General features: G+C 40.0%; 1 protein-coding gene across 1 annotated transcript; it reads left to right on the forward strand.

The window, feature by feature from the left end:
* Positions 1 to 258: 258 nt before the first annotated feature.
* Positions 259 to 25653, forward strand: foxo3b (forkhead box O3b). The gene is made up of 4 exons (XM_079474352.1): positions 259 to 805; positions 983 to 1661; positions 22071 to 23515; positions 23676 to 25653. Exons 2-3 carry the CDS (start codon positions 1143 to 1145, stop codon positions 23499 to 23501), a joined length of 1950 nt encoding a protein of 649 aa, XP_079330478.1. The 5' UTR covers positions 259 to 805; positions 983 to 1142; the 3' UTR covers positions 23502 to 23515; positions 23676 to 25653.

Below are 25653 nucleotides of genomic sequence, written 5' to 3' on the forward strand. Positions count from 1 at the left end.
AGAGGACATTAAAGATCTTGAAAGTTGAAATTGTGTTACCTGGAATGTGTTTCTTATCTCAAGCACTTTCTTCGAAGTTTGTCTAGATATCGTTGTTTGCATGTCTCAACGACAATTTCTAGCAACTGAATCTATATTTGGAAAACCGATAAACTGATACGGGTTTAAGTGACTTGTTTGAACATGTCCTCTCGCCTGTTGGCAGCTGTGCGCGAGGAGCAGTGCCCCTTTAAGAGGCGATCCCATGCGCGGAATCTAGGGGGCAGGTCCCTGTCAGCGACTGCGTTTCTCTTCTCGCTCTCTAGCCAGTCAGTCCTAAATTGAGCGTACTTGAGTGCTGACAGACGATTATAGCAGATAGTACTCCTGTGGCTTTAGATAGGGGGGTAGGTGCAGTGAAAGAAGTGGCTTTCTGGAAGGGAATTTTTCGCAACGTACAGTTGACATCGAGACGTTTGCAACTCGCGTCTCTACCTCTAACTGTTAAAGAGAATTCGGGAACGAGAAGGAACAACGCGTCAAACTGACAAATGGCAACAAAAAAACAAAGCACTCGACGAGCACGAGTAGTTTTAGTCTCGTTCCTGTAGTTGTCTTGATCGCTTTGATTCGTAGCGAGCTTTATGTGTATCTGACAGCTCTTTTGTCACAACAGCGACTTGCTGCTTGTGATGTTTGCGTGCGGTGACGTTGATGCGCTTTGTCCGTGGCTACTGGTGAAGTGCGCGTGAGAGATATAGTTGTATTACATCAAGTCACTGGGAGTGCGACAGAGAGAAAGAACATAGCGGGATCTAAGTGAATGGTGCGTAAGCTAATTATTGAAGGGTTATATATACTAATGCATACATATTCAGATTTTTATGTTGCTTATTACCACATGAATGACTTTAAAGTGTATTGAGGGAAAATATTTATGCTCAGTATTGTATGAATATTATAAAATACGGCATGTTGCATTTTTGTCTTTTCTCAAACACAGGACGAGGTTCAAGTTTCAAGTTCAAGTTTTGCACTAGTCGTTCGAGGAGCGTGAAGCACTATTTAAAGTAGAGACGCATTCATGGAATGCGACTGTGACCGCGTCCCTCTGCCTATCTAACTTTGAACTAGTGAGCAAAGGGGAGCGACCTTTAGAGACGATGGCAGAGACAACCCTGGAGCCTCTGTCTGATCTGGACGTTGATCCGGATTTTGAGCCGCAAAAACGGCCGAGATCATGCACTTGGCCAATGCCGGAGTCCAGCTCGGCAAAGCCCGCGTCCAATGACACTGACATCATACCCGAGGAAGAGGACGACGAGGATGACAGCGCGATGGCGATCAACGCCAATGGTGAAGGAGAAGACAGCGGCAGCCCGAGCCTGTCCGATGGACTGCATGCAAGCGGGCATGACAACACGGGCTCTCCGCTGTCCTCCCAGCTGGCGACCGCGGCGAGCCCGGGGGCGAGCGGCCAGGGCAGCCAACAGCAAACCCCACGGAAGACCTCCTCGCGGAGGAACGCTTGGGGCAACTTGTCGTACGCAGACCTCATTACTAAAGCCATAGAAAGCGTTCCAGACAAAAGACTGACACTGTCTCAGATTTACGACTGGATGGTAAGAAGCGTCCCGTACTTTAAAGACAAAGGCGACAGCAACAGCTCCGCTGGTTGGAAGGTAAGCGAATGTATGCGCGCGAATGTGTGCATGTTTATCTTATTGCTCCCGTGCGTCTCTTTCAATGTGCACTGATGTCATTCCACATCACAACAAGAAACACATGTCCTGGCATGTCCGAGTGTTTATGGACACGCGTGCTCACGCACGGAGGGTGGGGGGTTTGAAGAGCTAGAAGGGCTTTCGATGGTTCTCGTGCGCGTGCCTCAGCGGTGTAGTGAGACCGGTGACGTCACCAGTAAACAAACCGTTTCTCCGGACGCCAGCGTTAAATAAATCACCCACATTCTCGAAGATTAAGGAATATTAAATAGTTCGTTTACATGAACTCATGTAAATGCAGTATCTTTTTCTCTAAGGAACATTTGCGTCTTCTTATTATGGTTAAACTACCCAAAATAGCCTACACAAGTCAGGGTGCCAGGCATAATTATTGTTAATATGCACAAACTGCTTGCATAAAACGTGGCACGGTTAATGTACCTGTGATAAAAGCTGCTTAGACTGTGTTAAATGGCTTTACGGATTGCGTAATGGTGCGAAGTTCCTACAGTCAGTGGGCACAACCTTTCAACTGGAATGTCATTGCCATGATCCGTAGCCAGCACAAGACACATGGGTCTTTCACTAATACAGCTAGTGGGTTGGGGGAGGGTCTGAATGGATGGATCTGAGGTGGTGGGTGCAAGGTCAAAGACAGTTGCCTTCAGAAAGCCCAGCTCGCCTGTCCCTTTGGCTGTAAATAGCCATGAGTTATAACAGTGAAAGCTGGGTTACTGCTGTGCCTGTGGCAACAGAAAACTACTTGCGTAAATGTGCACCCCAGAATGATCATGTTTCTCAAACAGCTATGTGAAACATCTCTTTTTTATGATTAAACACGACAATCACATTAATAGCACGAGTACACACAAATAAACAAAGTAGTACGGTGCCTGTTGCCATTCTGTCAAGAAGAAAAATTTCTACCCATGTGATACCGAACTGCTGTGTTACTTGACTTGAGCTCTGAATACGACACGCATTCCAGCACATGTCTGAGGACTCTATTTTGCGTACATTGCACCAGGATTCACATAGCGTAGATAGACACTCCTGCAATTTAACCGAATAAACCACCAACATGCAAATTCCAAGTTTTTATCTTCAAACACAATAAATGATTGATGTGTGCAAGCACATAAAATTCTTATGAGAGGAACGAGATTGACAGTTTTAGCATAGGCGACATTACATAAAGATCCTTCTACTCTCCTCAGAAAACAGAAACAGAAAAATGTAGGTGTAGAGATGGTGAGATTATATATAGTCTAATCATATATAGTGTTATCATCAAGATGAGCTCTTGTAATGACAGGACTGAGGGTAATTTAAAATCACACACTACACAGTTTTTAATCTTCTAATCTCGTCCACCACACATTTGCCTGTAACCACTCAGCAACGCTATTACCATGTAGAACCGCTTTTGTTGATTTCACATCTGTAATATAATCAGATTATGTTAGTCCTAAAGACCAAACTACTACTGTAATGTAATTGCACCATTCTTGTTCCTAGAACACTTCACATTTTGAGCAACTATGCGAGGCCTATTGAAATGTTTCAGTCACAGTAAAGAGAGCAGAATGATCGCTCTCGAAAGGGTCTGTTTTCTAAGAAATCCACAGTGTTGCTTGTAATCGATTCATTGTCAAGAGGGAGGATTTAAAATGCAACATTCGCGTCATACATGTACAAATACATGCAGCATAACTTTCCTGGAAGCACAATATGTTTTATAAAAATATCCGTATTTGAAGAATGCTTTTGTCTATAATACTGAGAAAGGGTGTAGGCTGTATGTGTTCATTTGTTTACCATCAAGATTGGTTGTTGCTTTCGATGTCTAAGTGATGTGTAATGTAACAATAGGCAAGATGGTTTGTACGCATTTCTTTGTGGTATTATCAAAACATACAGTGGAAAACAGAGGCCAGGAAAATATAGATAGTGTTTAGCAGCATGACAGATCTGCAGTACTTTGAAGAGAAGGTACAAGGAGGATGTTGATATGGATGTATAGGTGAGCTAATAGGTCACCGTAAATGTTGTTTGATAAAGTGTACTCACTGATGTGGACCACAAGCGTGTGGACCACAAGCTTCCAATGACATATTCAGCCAACACTCGCTCGTTCATAAGCATATCGTCTTTTTCTCCCCCTTTACCCAGAGACATTTTCATACTTGAAAACATTTGATTAAAACACAAACTTCCTGATCAGGTGGTGCCTACAGAGGCCCGTCAGAAGCAGATCTGTGGTAAGGACATTTGAATTTCTTTCTAGTTTGGCCTATTCCTCTACACACCTTTTTCATGACCTCACTGCCCCCACCAATTTTTTTATCCTTCTGTCTCCTGCTTGGTAAAGGTGTACTTGCTTGCAGTGTTGACCTACTGTAAGGCTTTTTAAAGTTTAATTTGTTTTCTTCCTGGCCCGTCATTTCCAATTACGCGCGTCTGTCATGACATGAGTGCCAAGGCAGGGGTGGATAAATCGTTCTTGGTTAAAATTTAATTGAGTACAATAAAGCTAGCTTTCTGTGTCAGGGGCTCTTGGCCAGACAAATCAAGCGATAATGAGAGGAGACGCTTTGTAATGAGTGATTATTACCAAGGAAATATGTCCTCACTGACAATCTTATGCATCTGCCCTTTGAGAGAGACAGTGTCAAACAAAAGTAGTTTCTTTTGGTGCTTGTGTGTTGGAGTGTGTGTGTGTCAATTTGTGATTAGCCAAAGAATTAGATTGTTTAATCAAGATTAGATTTAGATTGAACATTGCAGTTCCAGATCATCGTGAAGCAGGTGTTATATATGGGTCTGTGAAGACTTTCAGCTGTACAGATGTTGACTAAACAAATGCGTTTTCTTTGACACAACACCACAGTGACTACGTGCACATAGTCAATTTGGTAGACAAATTTGTACGGCCTGGGGAACCTCACAGAAGGCATCACTTGGCACAGGAAAAAATATTAATCTGGTCAAAGAATGCATGTGAGGGCCTGTGGGAATTAGTTTAGGTAACCTTTTGGTTTCCTCATTAGGGGGGTTGCAAAGCACGTAGGACACATCTTTGTAAAAAGTTCAATATACAAAATGTATTTATCTCATTATGTCAATGATCCTCAATCACAATATTTCTAAAGTGTTAGTGTCTTCCAAGAAGCCAGGTCATTACAGCACAGTCTGTGCAAAAGCCCTATCTCCTCTTATCAATACAGTGTGTTCTAAATAAAAGACCAATCAGAAGCTCCACGCGTGATGAGGTCATCAGAAAAAAATCTGTTATCTGTTTTAAGAGTCCAATGCCTTGCAGTTTCAGTGAATGCTTATCTTTTTTCACTGCACCTTTAGTGTTTACACACCTGTCTTTAACCTGCCCTGGGGTCAGCCATGGTGATATGGATGTCAGGGGAGGCCAGTGGATCAAGTTGAATAGACTAAATAGACAGAATGCTGACTTGGCAGTAAAGTCTGCAACCGTTCCAGCTGCTGGACACATCAGCAGTTTGTTATTGGGCAGCTCAGGGAGAGCGAGGAAGCCGTCTAGGAAGATCATTATGGGCTAAAATAATGTGGCGTGCCTTTTGGCACACATCAGATGCTAGGATTGTAATCTCTTAACACTGTCTGTCTTTAAATGACTGTGCAGTCACTCAGATTTGTCCCATTTACCTCTGGCTGCACTCCTCCCCCACCTACCACACATTCTCCGTCATGCAGTGTTTATGGGGGCATGAAATCGCTCCACAGCTCATGGGCATCTGATATCCATTACTGATATGTCTGTTTAGTTTTTTCAGCATTTACATTAGTCTGTCTCTAATTTTTATTTCCTTTAAAGGCAATGTAAAGTCTCTAGCTGAAAAAAGAGAATTTTGCATATGCCAATTACCCTCCTCTTGAAAACAAATGATCATAAGGTTGAACCTGGTCAATATGGGTCCATTGCTACTGTGAATGTCAAAGACCTGAGTGGTGAATTGCAGCACAAGAAAAGCGGAAAAACCATAAACAACATCCCACAAAAACTTCTATCAATCAAAACTAAGAGTTTTTGTATTGTACTATAAAACATAAGGTAACATTTAAAATCGAAATAATAATTCCTAGCAAAAACAAAACACTGCTCTATAAAGGTCCGGTACTTCTGCAGCTTTCTTTCGACAAACACTGCCGTGAAAAACTATCATACTTCCAATTTGAAATGAATGCAATGTTTTAATGGCTGTACGATACAACGCTTGTGTAGAAAAAACAAGCCTGATATTTTAATCATTCTCAAAAAGCCACATTTTCAGGTAGGAATTAATCTGTCAAATGTTTCACTAAAAACCTATAGAATCTGTCAGTGTTAACTGAATTATTTGATTCTCCACACACAAATCTTAGTCATGACCAGCTCAACATCATAGTTAAAGATACACATTTTCAAACTTTGAACTAGGCTGTTTTTGAACATTTAAACTGATAAGAGCATTCTTTTGATGCGACTGTTTTAAAATGAAATACTTTCTTAAATGGACGGTGCCAACACCTGCTATTACTCCTGCTATAGCTATAGTAATAGTTCGTTTGAGTGGCATGAAGGGTCACAGGGTTTAATGAGTAAACATGCTCTTCACTGCCTTTGCTCACAAACCGTCACGCTCCCTAAATCCTGCAAGCCAAGCATGTAGGGTCAGAGAATAAACACAATTCACTCCATTTTCATGATACCCCCTTTTGTTTTGGGAGTAATTAGGAGTGCCTGAGACTATTTCATTGTATGTCTCTTCGTCCCTGTGGTGTTTGTAGATGCCTTTGACATGCACAAAGACAAATGCCTAGACATGAGTGACCATAAACACTAGTCTTATATGAACTGCCATGTAGCCCCTTTCTCTCTCTCTTTCTCTATACGCTTACATTTTAGCATTAAAACAGACAAACACTGTATACTGGTTTTATATTCGTCTGTATATATGTCAGTCTCTTTTTTTCTTTCTCTATATGTAGAGGCCCAGTAAGGGGTTACATGGGGTGCCACAAAAAGGGGCTCCTCGCATTCTCTTACTCTTCCTTATTCTTTTTATCTCAGTTTCCCTCTTTCTCTCAGATTACTGTGGGGGTGCAACGATACACTGTCCCACGTTGTATGAAGACTTTGAGGGAAACATATAGTATATAGTGTATACAGTATATAAGTATATATATAGTATAAATGTAAAATGGTAAGTGTAAAATTACGAGTTTGCATTTATACACGTGCACACACATGTAAATGCTTGTTATTTAAAGTGCAGGATGTTGTTTTCGTTGTGTTTTTACTCCATCTCTGTAATTCCAAGAGAGCATAAAATGACCACACTGTTTGTGTTTCTTGGATGCAGTGAGATTATACAACAACTCTGGTCAGAGCTCTGTGGTGGTGACTCTGGTATGCAAAGTTTTGCAAAGCAGTATTGCTCAAGACAAGGACAGTATCTTAAACTCGGAGTGTTTAGAGCTTTATGTAAAAGTAAAATAATTCATAATTAATGTTAAAAAGTACGCTGCCCACAATGTGCACTATCCTTATACAGACAAAGGGCAGAGAATGGCAGAGAGAGGGAGAAAGACAGACAGATTGGCAGAGATTGGTCCGGTGGGACAGGACTGCTGATGATCTGGTTGAGGATGAGATGACATCACCGCTTGACTGAAAGGGCTTTTAGACTGATTGATTTACGTACATGCAAGTGAGAATATGGCACTGCCATGTGTTGTTGTTTGCAGAAACAGTGCACATATATAATATTCAATGTATTACTGCTCTTAAAGGGATAGTTCACCACTAAATGAAAACTCTGTCATCATTATATTTACGTATTTGGCAGACGCTTTTATCCAAAGCGACTTACATTGCATTATCATATACATGTGTTTGTCCAAGTATGTCCAATCCCCTGGAAACAAACCAACCTTGGCGTCGTTAACGCCATACTCTTACCACTGAGCTACAGGAAAGCTTATGTAATTTCAAACCATTATGGCTTTCTTTCTTCTGCAGAACACAAAAGAAGATATTTAGAAGAATGCTGTGAACAGAAAACCGTTGGTCCCCATTAACCGACCAATGTTTTTTGTTTACCAGCGTTCTTCAAAATATCTTCTTTTGTGTTTTGCAAAAGAAAGAAAGTCATACAGGTTTAAAATGATAAGAGGGGAAGTAAATTATTTTGAACTTTAAAAGTCTTCTCACACATTATTTTTTGCTCTCAGCTCTGCACAGTAAATGTGGGTTAGTGTGCCTTTCCTGCCTCTCCTCTCCCCACTTTTCCCCCTTGTTTGTTTTACTTTTCCCTTTCTTCCACCCAGTCTTTTACTCCCTTCTTTTTTTCTTCTTCCTGCAGCTGTGTAGCTTAGCAGTTTTTCCAGGAGCACACAAAGACACTGACCAGGCTTTCTTACACACAGCGCACAGCTGAAAGTCTGCTATTTTGTTACACAGACATGCATTGTCATTATTCCAGCTACATACGAATGTTATCCCGTACAGAATCTCTTTGTGATAAAGATGTGCTTTAGGTGTTGTAAAAACATTTCTTTTAGTGGTGTGATGTGCAGTGTGAGGATTAGTCTGTTTAAACTTGAGGCTTAGTCAGGTGGATGGTCATATGAGCTGTCTGAGTGTACATTGTGCGTGTATGTACACACATAAAGTGTGTTAAAGCTCTTTTGTATGTGCGTACACAGAGCGAAGGCAGATAATTCAACCGAGGATCACACAGTAATGAGGTATATAGGATTACACCAGTTTCACGATCACGCCACATAATTTTCACATCACATCATACAGCTTAATGCAGAGAGATGACTCCAGGTACCAACAAAATGATGCGTAAGTACAGAGATAAGAGCGAAAATTAAAGTCACTGGGAGAGTCTAATAAAAGATAAAAGAGATAAAAGAGGATGAAGGAATCATACGTTTGTTATGGTTAATTCAAGTTGATCCCTATTGACTTCTATTGTATGGACACAAAACCAATGCAAGTCAATGGGGACCAACGTTTTTTCTGTAACCAACATTCTTCAAATATCTTCTGCAAAAGTCATGCAGGTATGAAATGCCATGAGGGTGAGTAAATGATGACAGAATTTTCATTTTTGGGCAGTCCCTTTGAAAAGGCTTCCATACATAAAAGTAAAAAGCTTTTTATATGACCATCTCTTGACCTCCTGTATGTATGCAAGAATGTATACATTTACACAAAGGTTTGTGTTTCTTTGTGTGTGTTTAAAGTATACCCTAAATTTGACTGGGCAATCTTCACACTCCATTGAGATTGCGATCAGGCACATTTGACATTGGCGCACCCAGCCCCCATTTAGTCAAACAAAAGTTGGCACCAACCCTAAATCTGTAAATATGTCAAATTTAACTTCTTACGCAGAAGAAGGTTGAAAAGTCACCGCATATAATTTCCATTTTAAGTGGATGTTTTATTTCTAAAACTGTACAGAGACTAAGAGTGCTCTTGCTGAGGGCGAACAAATTCTATTGGCTAACTAGCACTCCTCCCCCAGCTGTGATTGGCACAGTGGTTCAGCGGGGCACTCAATCAGCGCAGTGAAAGCATATGTAGGTCAGTGTGTAGCTGGGCTGCACGGCGTATTCGTATATGTGTGTGTGCTGCGTGGTTGCTTACCCTGGCCGTCTTCCAGCTCTCTCTCAGAGGGAGAGCGGAGGGGGAAGGGGGAGAACAAGGGAGGAGTAGATTGTGAGGCCTCTGCTATCCAGTCTGCACTAAATGCATTAGTGTTTGGTCGCCGATCTGTGACAAAAATTCGAATTTTCGTAATGACTAACTCCAAACAGATTTTAATCTCATGGCCAGATTTGCTCTTTTAATCCTGTCAAAATGATCTTTGTGCCGGAAGGTCAGCAATGGCCAGTTTCTATGACAACATCTCTGAATGAACTTTCGCCTAAACCACAACGTATAAATAGGCAGGGACAGCCATTTGTGTCCTTTCAGTGGTTCTTGCTTTTCGCGAACTCTTTATTTAACCAGACATACCATGGGCCAACGGTCTTGGAAAGCTGTAGTGTTCTCAAAGCAAAACATTTTACAAATGAGAGAGTAGAGTGAAAGGGAAGGCCAGGGTGGGTAGAGGAAAGAGCTTGGCTTTGAGTTTTGTTCAAACTACACTTCTCCGTCTTTAACGACTTTGCCCTGAGAATGCCCCGTGTACTTTTAGAGCACATCCCTCTGGCACAGCGAGGAATTTTTCTAGAGTCCCTATGGCTTTCCACAAAAGCACAGAAAGTGTTTTGAGCTGCTAAGCATGCCCGGCAGTGAATTACTTCGCCTATCTGAACGTCCCACTTCGCACATGAACATGTGCAAGACAACCTGGCAAAGGCAAGAACATCCACTGTATCTCCAGACGATATATGTCTAGACGGAGAGAGAAATGGTCAGACAAAGAGTCTCATGAGCGACTGTCTGTCCATTTTACAGTGAATAAACTCAGTAAGCACACATGCACACATACCCAAACACAAAAAGCCTGGTAGGCACATTCTACACTTCAATGAATCACTGTTGTTAGGCAGACTAAATGCTCAAGGTCTTTCACCCAGATTTCTACTTTTTTTAACTAGATGGAACAAAAACGATCAGTGGAGTTGCCTGCATATGTATTTTAATGATTGTTAAAGGTCCAATGGATAATTTTTTTGGAGGATCTGCTGACAGAAATGCAATATAATATACATTACTATGTCTTCAGAGCTCTATGAAGACCTTACATAATGATGCGTTATGTTTTTATTACTTTAGAATGAGATATTTCTATCTACATACAGTACACCACGGGTACCCTTACATGGAATTCACAATGTTATTTCTACAGTAGCCCTTAACGGACAAACTGCTCTACAGAGTGTGTTTCGTAAATACGTTATCTCCTTTGACACAGAAGCAAAACGTGATGACATCAGTCCTGTGTCAGCCACCATAGTGCTTCGAAAGGGGGGGATGAGAAGTGGAGTTAGCCATTGGTTGCAATTTGCAACCTCACGGCATTCCCCTTCAAATTGCGATTAAATCTATATGGCAATCGCGATTGTGAAACCGCAAAAAAATGCGATTTATGTATTATGCGCAGCTTGTTCGTGAAGCACGGCTCTGTAATCAGCGGGAAACAGTTTCACTCACCGGGTGCCGTTCATGTCTGCACTGGGACTGCTGCTCCATCTATCAGTTTCAAACAATCTCTAAATCCAGCATTATATCCACAGTCTATATAACATTCATCACCCAAATGCAGCTAACAAACAACACAGCTGAATTTCGCCAACATAGTGCGCTCTCTCCTGCACACAAGCGAAAGTGACTTGTGCACATTCTCCTTCTCCTGCTCTCCATGGTTGATGCGTGGGAGTGCCGCATGCTTTTCTGTGAAAGTTGTCCAATAAGGGACTGAGAAAACTGGTTACGTAAAGATTTTTCATGTTCGAAAAAAACTTTCCGAAACATGTACGAACACTGGGGGAGTGAATCGAGCACAGAAATACTACGTCATACGTCCAACCCGTTTTTTTGCAAGTTGACCATGTCAAGCATGAGAAGACAACACGTTTAACATTGTAAATAAGTCAGAACGCAAGAAATACTGTTGCAGGGGCGCTTAACCATACTTCACCTACAAACTGTGAAAAGAGGCGAGAGATGCTTATTATAAATGAACTCATATTTTATTCAAGACTGAATAGATTAAAACAGTATCAATAAAAAAATCAATCATCTTATTTAATTCTTTCAAGCTGATGTCGTACGATCGATATATTTGAATCAGTTGTGAGTCTCCCGTAGTGGGCAGTATGAAGGCGGCTGCCTATGTATACAGCAAGCAGCGAGACAGCTTTAAAGCTAGTGCTATTTAAACAAGACTTTTGTTGACACATCGTAACACAAGTAGGTAGTGACGCAGCCAGCTGACAGCCACACCTATAAGAGCACACAAGCATTACGGCAGTAATTTTGGACCCTGCAGGCAGATGGACGTAGAGGAACCAAAGAGTAAACATCCTGCCTACCTTTCGTCTCGTGATCGTACTCCAACTTCTGTCTGTCTGCAAACAAAAATAGAATATAAACCAGCTTCCTTTTTTAATGACTATTTAAAACAGCAGATTATGGTGGTTGCAGATATTCATGGTTGCTGCTGCATCAGACAATATGTAACCCAGGCAAACTCATAATCTATATATAGTTTCATAATGTATATATGAGATAACAAGTATCAAAGTTTGATTTTAATCATTAAAGATTTCAATATTTAAGATGTCAAGGTTATATTCACAAAATGTTTTTTTTCGTTATGTAGGATGACTTAAAACCAAAAAAATACTTTATCTGGGTTTTCTCAGACAGGGTGACATATAGTGTTCCTCAATGCAACAAGAGCAAATCCACAGAATTGGAAAATCCACAGAAAAAAACGCAATATTTGTTTTTATATTTGTGCCAGTGTGTGAGAGGTAAATCGAGTTAAGACACAAATCCTAAATGCACATGCACAGTCTGCTATATCTTGCCTAAAGGGATGCTGTGGTGATGGAGTAGACATTCCTGTGTGTGCATACACGAGAGTATGTGTCAGAGAGGGTTGCCATGCAGGTTTTTCAAGTTTCCAGCTCTCCAGTACTCTACCGAAGAACTTGTCAGCACTTTTTCACCCCTGCAACCACCCCTGCTTTCTAAATTTCTGAAGGGATTACTGGTCGCACCTCTTTCAAAAGTGGTTTCATGGTTAGATTGAGCCCCATGAATTGGCACTCTGCTCATGTATCAATCTTCCGTAATGGATGGTGACCAGAGCTACGTGCTCACTAGAGGTTCACTGCTCTCTCCTAGAGCTCTTTTTAAATTCCAGAGAGAGGCCCGGTTCAACACTATGTGTGTGTGTGCATGTGTAACGATTCTGGCAGGGGTCCAATTCGCCAGAGAGCGTGTGAATGTATTGGCGCTGCTCCAGAGAGTTCAGCAGTAGATGAGTTGTTACTGGAAGGCTTTTGTTCTTGGTTCCACCAGAGAAAAGCCCTTTACAGGAGTCATCCAGTCGAAATGGCAGAAGGGAGAAAAGAGAGGAAAAGGAGAGGCAAGAAGAAAACCTCCAAATGTCCTACTTGTGAGGCTGATTTATTATTAAGGATTTCAGCCTTTAAACATATCAGATGTTAGTAAATTAAGTATTTTTCCTAAACTATGAGCTCCATTTCAGTGTCTTTTAAATTAAGCTCCTTTTGATGTGGCAAACGTTGCTGTCTATTATATTTTCCAGGTTAGTCAGTTTAGTTAGCAACATTGTGCATATACAGTAGCCTTTGCTAGCCATAGTTTTACAAAGTTTATCATTCACTACCAAGGTATTTTAATAATCAGAAACTATCAGAATATATCATATCTATTGGTTATTCTTTCTACAAATGCTTTATTGATAGCCTAGTGTTCTTGTGTCTCATAGACTACTTCATATTGTTCATTTTCATAAATTTCGTCCAAATACTTGGTCACTGCACATACTGATGATATTTTACTTTACCATTACTATTAGAAGCATAATACAAATCAGCTTTTACTTCAGTGTAAATGTCTCCAGAACTTGGTGTGGCAATGTGAAATATTCCTCACAGGACAAGTGCAATGCATAATGGCCTTTAAGAAATGTTGGCTGAGGTGTTAAAAAGTACACTTTAGACTGGGTGCAAGGGACTGTGGTAGATCTCTATAAAATAGGAAAGAGGGAGCGTGAAGGGGAAGGGTAAATCAATATACAGGAGCTGTTTGGAAGACATGCCTGTGTGGTGTTTCAGTCTGTTTCGTCATGGTGGGAAGCTGCGGCATTAGTGAGAATGTGCTTAAGACCTCAGCAGAACAGAGAGACATTAAGACAAAGTGAAATCGAAGACAAGACAGCAAAGAAGATGAACGAACTGAGAGAAGTGACAGTTCAGAGCATCCTGCACCTTACACAAAGAATGAATGTGCTGTTCAAACCACATGTGCCCCAGACACTGTCCAAGACAACTGAAGCTTGTGTTTGTTTACTGTTTTCATTGAGTGAGAAGAGTTGATGTTTAATTGGTCAAAACCGTTTCTTTTTGTCTTTTTTGGTCACAGATAGTAAAGTACAAAGAAGTAAATGAAGAAAAACAGATGAGGGAAAGTTTGCGTGCACTGCCTTAGTTGTCTTAGTGCCTGATTCACTAAAACAATTATGCAAATTGGGTAATAGTGCAAAATCTCCCCAGTGCAATTCCTGATCTTGTGGGTCAGTTCTTAGAGCTTTATAGCATGAACTCCTTTTAGTATTTTGCACTGAAAAGCTTTATTTAAATACCCACAGTGAAGCTCTATTTTAGGGTTAGTCACCTGGCGGCCTTAACATTTCAAATAAGTGGAGAGACTTTAAGAATGGTGTGCTTTAAGAAATGCACGTCCAAAATGCTGGAACATTCAATACGAAAGTAATTCCAGCAGATATGAAGCGATTTAATCATTCTGTCCAAGAAACTAAATGTTATTTACAACATTATAATTGGCAATCCACAGCCTCAGCCAACCAGTTTGCGCACGCGATAGGTCGTCTTGTGTCCTTGAAAGTAACTGCATGAAGGGTACTACACCACGTGAACTTGTCTCAGATAAGGGAAAAGCTTTGTTGTTTTTATTACTGCATTCATTATTTATGATTTAAACAGCTATATGTTTGAAAACAGCTGTTCATCTCCCTCCAGAATTTGCACTTCAAAGACTCTGCTCTTCTAAGTGTGTGGGGCATATGAATGCAATTGGAATTCACCAGAAGATAGAAAAAAGCCATATCTACGATAATAGCATTCAGTTTTTTGTAGAGACCAATTGATTCCCTTTTTAAGACACAAGTTTAATGTCACAAAGTGCAGGAATTACTTCTGTGCTGAATGTATAAGGGTTTTTGACTTTTAATAATCTGACTTTCATTAATTCAACCAAATATCTTCATGAATATCTTCTTGAAAAAAAACCAATGCCAGCCACATCTTGGAAGAACTTGGGGAATGGGGTTGAGTAAATTAACAGCAATTTCTTTATTGGGTAAACTAACGCATTTAAAAAGATAATGTTCCTTTAATTAAATATAATGAAAAGGCACAAATACTGGATGCAATATTTGTAAATAATAATATGTTTTATAACATATTAAATTATAAATAATAATATGTTTTAATATATGACTTATAAGTGAAAAAAACTGTATAAAAGTAACATAATGCAATAAATAACAGAAATACAAAGTAACAAAAGAAATTATGATATGGTAAAAAAATGGCCCGCATCCTCTTTATACTTTTGGAATCTGGCCCTCAAAGAAAAGTAGTTGAATACCCCTGCTCTGTTTCATTAAATAAATATTGGTTTATTAAACTTGGTACAAACCTGGTTACATTGCAACATGCATACGTGCCCTTACCAAAATCTCCCCAGAGAGACATGTGTGTTATGCAAGTCTCAATATTTCTATGTTTAGAACTTAATCTCCTATTTATCCAAACATGACCTCAGCCTTAATCACCTAATCAGGCCAGTTTATTTTGAAGGAAAACATTAGCACACACCTCTCTCGCTGTATTACAGAGGTTAAAGATGTGGACATAGCACATCTTTATTTTCAGATATCATTCATAGCACTCAGCTCTTCAGTCTGCACTCAGCACAGTTTACACAGACAACATGAACTTGTCACCTTATCTGAAGTCACACTGCAGCAACCAATGATATCTGCGCTCTCCTTTTCCTTCTATCTCCAAACACATGCAAGAATAGTGTACATACTGTGCAAAGTAACATACTGTACTAAAACTAAAGGTGCAAGGATAGCAAAATCTTAATTGGTATAAGGGGGGGTAGATTTCTACCTAATTTCGAGTGATATTTGGCTAGTTGTGTTTAATCCTGCCACTGAATTGTCCACAGACGATAGTGTGATAACTTCAGAACTAGGTCACAAAAAATGTTTCTTTAAACACTGACCATTACTATATAAAGATTTGCGTGCAATACTATGTTTTCTGTATGTGTCTGCATGCACGTGCAAGACAGCAAGTGTATTTATGTTTGTGTGTGTCGCATCAGCAGAAACAGGAAATCATGTGGCCCAAAAGTCAAGGCAGCAGGAACTACAGAAGGGGGGAGTGAGAAATGCTGGTACAGCAGAAAACCCTGCAGCTCACTCTCTGCTGCAACGCTAGTTTCTTTGTCCTGTTCTTTTGTCTCTAACCCAGTGAATTGTTAGCAAGATCCTTGCACTGATGGTTCTACGGTGCATTATCATCATCGTGTTGCATGGTGAGGAGCGAAAAAGATATCTTCCTTTTGTATTTATCTACTTTTTGCAGAAACAATTTGCGTGGGGGTGCTGGTCCTCCCTACACTGGCAAGCTCAGCAAGATAAAGTGTGTGTTTGTACGCTAAGTTTCCACAGGTGGAAACACACGCATGTGCATTTTTTGCTAGTTTGTAAAAAAGGCTAGGGGTCAGTTTTAACTGCACTTCTTGTGATGTTTAGTGGGATAAAAGGTGAGGTCAGGTCAGCCTGTTTCCTTTAAAAGAGTGGCTTAAGCTTTGCCCATAATCGCTCTTTAGTCTCTATATGCACTAATATGGGGTGATGGCCAAATTGGGGTTTTCCGAGGGATTTAATTCTCTGTATAGATGTTCTGCTTTATTTATTGGTTAAAATAGGAAACCAAATTAATTGCAAGTGTTTAAACTTTCTTGACTAACTAACTTGGGTAACTTTAAGAAATGCATCCATCCATCATCAAAGTTGACAAATATAAAGTATTTTTATCAACAGCACCATTCGGCGCATGTAAGACAAAAAGCACATATATGTCACAAATTTGTATCTACAACATCTCTAGAGTCCTCTCCAGTATTAAGTGCATGCTATGTGGAGTTCACCATCTAGTGAATAATGAATGAGGGAACAATTTAAACTCTTTTGAGCTTTGATTGAGCTTTGAAACCACCAATTCACGACATTCATGCAGGCTTACAATAAAATTGCAAAACCCAACGAAACAGGCTTTCCCCTTGAGCAAGCCGCACCCTTGTGATCGTAGTACGAAAAGCAGTTGCCGACAAATACAAAACACAACTGGGCCTTTTTTCAACCAAGCCCAGATGTGCACAAGAGTGTCAAACACTAGCACAGAGACAGAGCCAAACAATGATCAAGTTGCTTTCATACACTGCTAGAGCCACAGCAATGTGATGACAACAGCCACTATGAACAAATTCATAATGAAGAATATTATTGCAGTAGAAAAAAAAGAGAACCTATTTCTCAGTCTTTGTTAAATAACAATATATTAAACGCTATATTTCCTGTATTCCGCCTGTGACTCTTTCACAGAGTAAAATGAAATAGTGCTTGTGATCTAAACTTTTGAAACCAAGGATTCACTGATATGTCACAAGCTCTGCCATTATTATGGGTTGAATATAGCAGCTGTCGCTGTCCAACGTGTCGCTTGTTCAATACATGCTGCCTGCATTTCCCTTGACCGGGGTCGACAACCTTTGCGACCAAAACAGTCATTTTGGGCCCTCTCCCACCAAATAAATTTCGTCCTGAGCCGCAAAATATATGTAACCTTTAAATGACGTACAAGGTAGTAGTTACCCAGTTGCACCACTAGGTGACAATACAGATTTTATACTTTTATAAATGTTTGTCCCTGGCAAGAAGAGGGTGTGTTGCCTGGCAATAGGAGAGTAGCGTTGCGGTGTTGCAAGCGCTGGTTTAGATGCGTAAACATTATGAGAAGCTTGTTAGCCAGACAGGATTTAAACAATGCCGGCTAAGGACCTAAAGGTTTGGTTTAAAGACGTAAAACGTACCAAGTAGAATGTTTTCTCACCATTCCATTTCTAACACATGCATACAGTGTTCGCCGCTGTCTCACATCTCTCAAAGCAGAAATAAAACTGCAGCTCTCTGTATGTTTTTTTTCTGTCAACTCCGGTCGCGCTTATATGTAAATTGCATGCACTTAATTCGTTTATTCGAATGAAATATCTAAAAAGCATACACATTTACCCAGCCATAACGGCAGCTTTTTAGATATTTCTTGAAGAAATCAGGACAAAAGTGGACAAAATAGACGGATTACAGCAGCAGGTGTAAATGTGTATGTCCACTTTTGTCCATTTGTGATCTGATTGACCAAAACACATTTTAATACCAGGCATAAACAGGGCCTTATTAAGACTGCAGGGAGCCGCAGCAGGGGGGAAGAAGAGCCATGGGTTGCCGACCCCTGTGCTAGACAAACATGTCCCTGGCACGATAAAGTGAGAACCAAATATGGCAATGATTGAGAATAGATTTGTTGGAACTATGAAATCTGGCTTTATTGCTTTCGTGAAAAAGCTTTGGGATGATATTATTCAAAAACAAAAATCTTATCTTATTAGAAACAACATTTTAACCAAATGTATAAAGGATCTCACCTCTATTGATTTGGCCAGTATAACCTGGGACATCAAGGGACACAGTGTTCCAAAATGTAGCTAAAAATATCACATGTGTTGCTGATGTCTGTCTAGTGTTGTTTATGTGCATGAGTCTCGGGTCTTTCATATTCCAAGATAGATGCCAAAGAGGGTGTGGACCATGGGTGGGAAGCAGGTTAAGCTCTGGAGTGAAATACATGATAGACATGCGCTAAAAGGAATGTCACAAATGCCTACATGTGCGAATTGTTTACTATGAGTGAGCACACATTTCGACTGGATTTAATAGTCAATGTTCTCTACGTTTTACTCCCTTGCATACTTTGAGCAAAAACCAAAGAAAGTGAGATTTAGATGTAAACCAGACATTTCTCTGTCATCACTGCCTGACAGGAAGGGCACATTTAGTAATGTCTGATTATACAGGAGATACTCTTTTGCACTGGATTGGTTTAATAATAAAATAAACAACTTGAGAATGAGTAAATGAAGACAAAGTTTTAGGTCATTTTTGGGTTAACTGATCCTTTAAGAATAAGAGAAAGTAAATTTTGGAGGAGAAAACTGCAAAAAAATGTAAACTTCATTCTCAATAATTTTTCATCACCATGATCCCTTCCTTTGTTCTTTTTTTCATTTCCACTGTGTGTGTTGTTTATGCTGACTAAACTGAAATGATGTGATATGCAGTTGTTCTTTGGCATACAACAAAGCCCTGATAATGAAACTGACTAAACCCAAGACATGTCCTAAAATACTTGTTGCCACATATTACTATTACTACAGGAACATTGCAGTGACGTCATGGTGAGTCATTGGCTGTGACATGCTATAATGTAATTGGTAATGACTGCTTTGTTAGCTCTTAAATGTCTACACACCTAATGTGTATCTGAATGTTTGTGTTTATATACGATATAAATACTTTGATTAAATGTAAAGAAGTCAGTAAGGAGGAGTGACTGTGTACATTTGCTGGACAAGCACCAATGAAACATACTGACTTACTGTGAGATCAGCAATGGTGTGTGTGTGTGTGTGCCTTTATTCAAGCACTGTGATTGGCTAAAGAGAGTGGGCTGGGAAGGCCCACACCCCCTTGATCGAAAGTCACAGAATAAACCATGAGGTTTTTTAATATGCCACATTATGCAATATGTGCACTACACACACACACACACACACACACACACACACACACACACACACACACACACACACACACACACACAGGCTTATCATGCTTTGAACTGGACATGTTTTGGAAACATTAGCTCCATTTATTGCTAGGGAGGGAGGGAATAAACATTCACATAGATTAAGCTTGTGTGTGTATATGCATTTTTGTTTCTAGCTGGTTAGTCATGAACGTCCCACAGGATAAAATATATGATTTGTGTTTTGTACTTTCAAACCAAACAAAGAAACTGTTAAATGCCTTGATGTGACTTATGAACCCTTGAAGAAAGAGAAGAATAACAGAGTATAAGAAAAGAAAACATACAGAATGTACTTTCAGAGAAAACAGGATCACCACTCGCCAAAGCAGTCCACTTCGGTTTTCAGAAAATGTCCATACAAACTCATTCTTTCTCTCACGCAAACACACATACACACTTTTGCAAACAAGGCGCACACAGGAAGCGAGGAGAAACGTCCTGTCCTGGCTGGGAAATGAACATTTTGGATGGAATGGAATGTTCTCTCTTCTCTCCAGCAGTCAAGGCAGCTGGGAATGGGATGAGGCGGGAGTGGGAGGGTGCAAGAGTTTTAGTGTGCTTGAACCGTGTATGTGTGAATGTATAAACTCCCTCTCCCCTTGCTGTATCAATGACTGGTCTCAGTTTTTTCACTCCATTCCAAACTCTTGTTTAACCCTGTTAAAGACCATTTTAAAAGAATAATCCCTGGATCTTTCTTTGAATGTGTTTTTAATTTACTTTGGTCACAAACCCAAAGATGACACCGTAACATTATATTTGCACATTACTGGGAAGATTTCTCCTCCCAATAAATTTACAAACTCCACAGTCACTAAAAGTGTATTTGAAAGTCAAAGTGTTCAGCTGCCAGATCCATATTCACACACTGGCACTGCTGACTTACTACAGTCAGTGAAGTGTGGAACGTTCCTCAAATACTTGTGTATGTGTGTGGAGAGAGATTTATGGGTGATTATGTGAATTGTGTTTTGTTGTTTTTTAGCTTATGAAACCTTTTGGCGAGCATCGTTCTTTATACAGCTAGTGTGTCTCGATATTACAAATGTTTACTTCATCTTTAAATATAATCGTTTTAATACCTCTTGTTCACCTTACAGATTTAGCAGTGTTTGTTTGGCTAATTTGTAGGTAACAAGTTTGTAGATGCACTGGCTTCCAACCAGCGTGCAATTACATTCACACAAAGCACCAGACAAACCAAATACACTCACTCCTCTATATCTCTTAGCAAAAGAATGTGAGTGAAGCCATAGTTGCGTGTGTGTGCGTTGCGTGGTTGCTGACATTGATGGATTGTTACCACATGTTGCTGACGGACAAAAAGGTCTCTGTGTTCCAGAGTGTGCAGCCGGGCGTTCAGTTAACAGCCTTCAATACACACACACATGGAGTCTGCAGAGAGATCATACCATTCATATTGATTAGCCGTTTAAACAAACCACGAGTGAATGTAAACAAAACAGGTGAAAATGTACACCAGGTGGAATTGTTTAGATTTTATGTAATCTTAGGCTTAAAGGAGAGAGAAGTTGTTATGCCTCATTAGTTTCGGGCTGAAAGGATGAGCTTTAGATTAAGGAAAGTGTGTATCTGCTTTTCTAACTGACAGGATAATAATAGGGTGTAAATGGTGTATGCATCTCTCAGATTTGTATGTAGTACTGAGGAACATACTGAAGGTATAAAGCATACTGTACCTATATAATTTTTCTGAATTTTCATTTTTGGGTGAATTGTCTCTTTAGGATAGTAGTGGTTAAAATGAGAAAATGTTTTTGGTGTCAATACCACCGTGTTTGTTTAGGGCTGCCAAGCAAGTGGAGAAGGAAAATTATAGCTCTTAATGACTTCATTCATAACATGCTGCTCCATTGAGGATTTAGTCATACACTTCCACCTCTTTTCCCTCACACATATGCCCTCACACACAAACATTATGTCATTAATCTCAAGAGAGACTTGGCACTGTAAGCAGAAGTATCTGTGGTACCGCTAGATATTACAAGAATGAAATAAGCTGTTTCCAACGCACACAGACACAAACTATATACATATATGCATATAGATAAATAGATATACTCTTTTAAGCATTTTAGACCATTCTTTTGTGTGCCTTTTGAAAAAGACATAGCCATTTGTAGTATTACGGGGGAAAAAACGATGTTTTCGAAGATTCAACCTCTGTTCTGCCAAGGTTACTGGCTGTAAAACAGTTCCTCTGCTAAGTTACACAGCACATTGTGCTTTCTCAACCTCTCGAAATCACATTGTATGCTTGATACACAATTTCCTATTCAGTAAAACTGAAAAATACCTGTGTGAGTTCACAACAGTGAAAGGAGCAATATTTTGGTCTCTTGTGTGTTACATCAATGATCTAAGTAATCTTTATAGATCCTTATGTCTTTTTCAACAAAGCTGACTTTTGTAACACTAGGAGTTCTAGCACTGTAACAGTTTAAAGACAAATTAAGATCTAGAGATCTAAACAAAAAAGATTTTTTCTGTTTGAAGCATCAGATTGAAACCAAATGCTTTTATTCTAAATCACCTGTTGGTTATCAGAATATTCATAACCACCTGTTTCTGCTCTATTTCCAGAACTCCATCCGACATAACCTGTCCTTGCATAGTCGTTTCATCCGTGTACAGAATGAGGGAACTGGAAAGAGCTCCTGGTGGATGATCAATCCTGAAGGGGGGCGGGGAGGCAAAGCACCAAGGCGACGTGCAGTCTCCATGGACAATGGTAACAAATACACCAAGAGCGCACGTGGGCGAGCGGCCAAGAAAAAGGCAGCACTGCAGGCTGCCCAAGAGGGTTCGCTGGAGAATGTATCTGGTGGTGGTGGCCTGTCGAAATGGCCAGGAAGTCCCACTTCCCGCAGCAGCGATGAACTGGAAACCTGTTGGACTGACTTCCGCTCACGAACCAATTCCAATGCTAGCACCTTGAGTGGACGACTGTCACCTATTCTAGCCAATCCGGAGGTTGATGATATCCCGGACGGCCCACCTCTCTCCCCAATGCTCTACTCCAGCCCCAGCAGCCTCTCTCCACCTTCGTCCTCCTCATCAAACTCCAAAACTTGCCCAGCTGAACTTCCAGGACTAGCTGACCTGACTGGCACAATGAATCTCAATGAGGCTGACAACTTAATGGATGGTTTGTTGAACAACATCACCACACAAGGACAGGAAGTTCAAGGGGGTTCTGCTTTAAGTTTTGGCTCCAAAACTACCACCTCTTCTCCAAGCTCCACTTCCACTTCTCCAACTGTGGGCAACAACAGTGCAGGATTCAGTAACCCCATTTTCGGACCTACAACGGGAGGACTACGTCAGACACCAATGCAGACCATCCAGGAAAACAAGCAAACATCATTTTCTGGCATTACGTGTTTTGGGAACTCACTTCAAGGGCTCCTGAATTCTGATTCATTGGGCCCTCACAGTCATAGCGATGTCATGATGACACAGTCAGACCCTCTCATATCACAGACCAGTGCTGCCGTCACCTCTCAAAACTCCCGCCTTCGCAATGGCCTCATGCTCCGTAATGACCCAATGATGTCATCGTTTAGTTCGGTGTCAAATGTGCGAAGCAGTCACCTCCAGAATAAGCAACACCATCAGGGGTCCAGCATCCAGAGTTCTTTGCGCTCTCTCTCCAACAACAGGGTTCAAAGTATAGCTAATGATGCAAATAATTTAGTCTCTGCAAAGCAGCACCTCCAGCCACAGTCCACTATGTTGATGACACAGACTTCACTTTACTCTGGCCTGAATGGTGGTAATGGGATGGGGATCTGTAATCCATCAGGAACAGACCGTTTTCCTTCGGACTTGGACCTGGACATGTTTAACGGGAGTCTGGATTGTGATGTGGATTCTATAATTCGTTCAGAACTAATGGAGTCTGATGGACTGGATTTTAACTTCGATGCATTGGTGCAAAATGCTGTTAGCCTGAACCCTGTGGGAAACTTCACCGGGACAAAGCAGTCCAATCAAAGTTGGGTGCCTGGCTGACAGCATTTACATAGGTAAGCCAAAATGTCATGTAGAAATCTAAATACAAATAACTTATACAAGAAGAAGAATGTTGTGTTGTATTATACATGACATGTTGGATCTAATACATTTACTATGGCTTTTTTATTACATTTATTTCATTAGTTCTCTTTCTTGCTATCCATTATCTAGGCTCACAACAGCAGAAAGAATAACGAACATCCTGCAAAAATCCACCAAACTTGAAGTATCCTTGCCAAGTTTGCAGTCTGCAGCAAGCACTGGATGATCCTGACTTCAACATCATCAAGATGTTTAACTTCAGTTCAGCAGAGCCAGATTATAAAAAAGACTGCCCAATGGACACACAAACAAATTTATGGTGAACTCACAGTTCATGCAACATTATGCAATGATTAAACAAAACAATTGTTAGTGATAACTGTTGTAGCTTTTCTGTCCTAGTTTCCTGGGATAGGGTCTCTCTAGTCTTTCTCTGTTTTTGTTTAATGATAGGCTGTTTTTGTCATTGTCTAAGCACTAATTTTTTCATTGTTCAATCTAAAGAATACAACTAAAGGTCAGCAAATAATCTGGAAAATTCAGTAGCTAGACAAAGTGCACTTTGCTTTCATTTTTATCTCCATTTTACCATACAAAGTAAGCTTCAAATGTGAAATATAGTTGCCTCATAACAATAATAAAATAATCAAATTGTCTGTGGTTGATTTTAACTGTATAATGATGAGTAATTAATTTGTGTGCACTATCTATAACCATAGGTGGAGGCATCTTATTTAGCCATCTGTTTTCACATATAAATGTAGCCAAAAGTATGATAAATTAATAAAATAAAATATTTACTTGCATTGTGGACATTTCCATGCCATACCAGGTGCTAAATAATCAGTGTTGAGCCCTGTCCTTTATTAAGGACTTTTATGTTTTCCTGGCCACAAGGACATAGCATAAATGATTAGTGGTAGCAATTAGAATTATGGCAGCATTCAATGGTGGATGGGCCTGTCCTTTGAAAGCCAACTTTACTGAGCAAAAACAATAAGCTATCTTTTGTATAATTGCCAAATTACTTGAAAATGTAGAAGATGCTGGCAGCCAAAATCACAAAACAAAGTGAGATCAGGGGACTTTTCTGTCCTTTTTATATGCAACATGCATCACTTGCTCAGGGGAGAGTGGGGGCTCCATTACAACATCTGAGCCTCATCTTAAATAAACTGTATCCTGGCTGTATACAATTAAAATGTTTTATGAACATTTGTACATGAATTGACAAGAGATGAATCCACAGAAATCCATCCTGTGTTGTTGTTTATTGATGTCTTTACTGGGGGGTGGGCAGGGTATTGTCACTGTATTAAACTTTGTGTTGTTCCTTTGTTCAATTATCACAAAACATGATGTACACATCTTAATGTTTTGTGTTCCTAACCCCTCACTGCATACGTTCATGTACGCATGCATGTAAATGTACATATGCATCATGTAAAATGCATATATATGTATACATCCTGCTATACTAATATCATGTGGTGATAATGCAGATAAACTTTTGGAGTCCATGTATTAAACTAAACCAGTTAATTGTTACATGGGGACAATTACCATAGCAGTGGTGTCAAACTTAATTTGGGTCATGGGATCAGATCATCATCATATTCATTCTAGTTTTCAGACACACGCTGTAACCAGCGATATTCACAATGCAGTGAATTCAAAGGCTGGAAAACCACCCCTATAAAACCATGTAAATTGATTCAAAAATTCTAATTGAATTCAAAATATTGTCATTGTCCCCAAATCTGCCTTGCATGTATTCTTACTCCTTTTATGGGAATAAACCTGTTTTTAAAGACATCTGACACAGAGACCTGTCTTCCCATTTAGTTACATCTTTAAACATTACAAGTGTTATTTACTATTCCATAGTGATAATCTGCATTTACCACTATTCCCACATCTTACCACCCTGATCGTAGCCATCCTTCCTCCCTCATCTCCTTCTTATTACCTTTGCTGTTTTCCCTCTTTATCTTATATGGCTTCTCTACTAGATGTTTGTGAGTATTTTTTCCTGTGTACTCCATTTGAATTGTAATCTAGTTTGTATAAGAAATGATGGGCATGTAAATAAAGCTTGGTTAAGCTA

Source organism: Barbatula barbatula, assembly GCF_947034865.1.
Source record: "Barbatula barbatula genome assembly, chromosome: 15".
Lineage (NCBI taxonomy): Eukaryota > Metazoa > Chordata > Actinopteri > Cypriniformes > Nemacheilidae > Barbatula > Barbatula barbatula.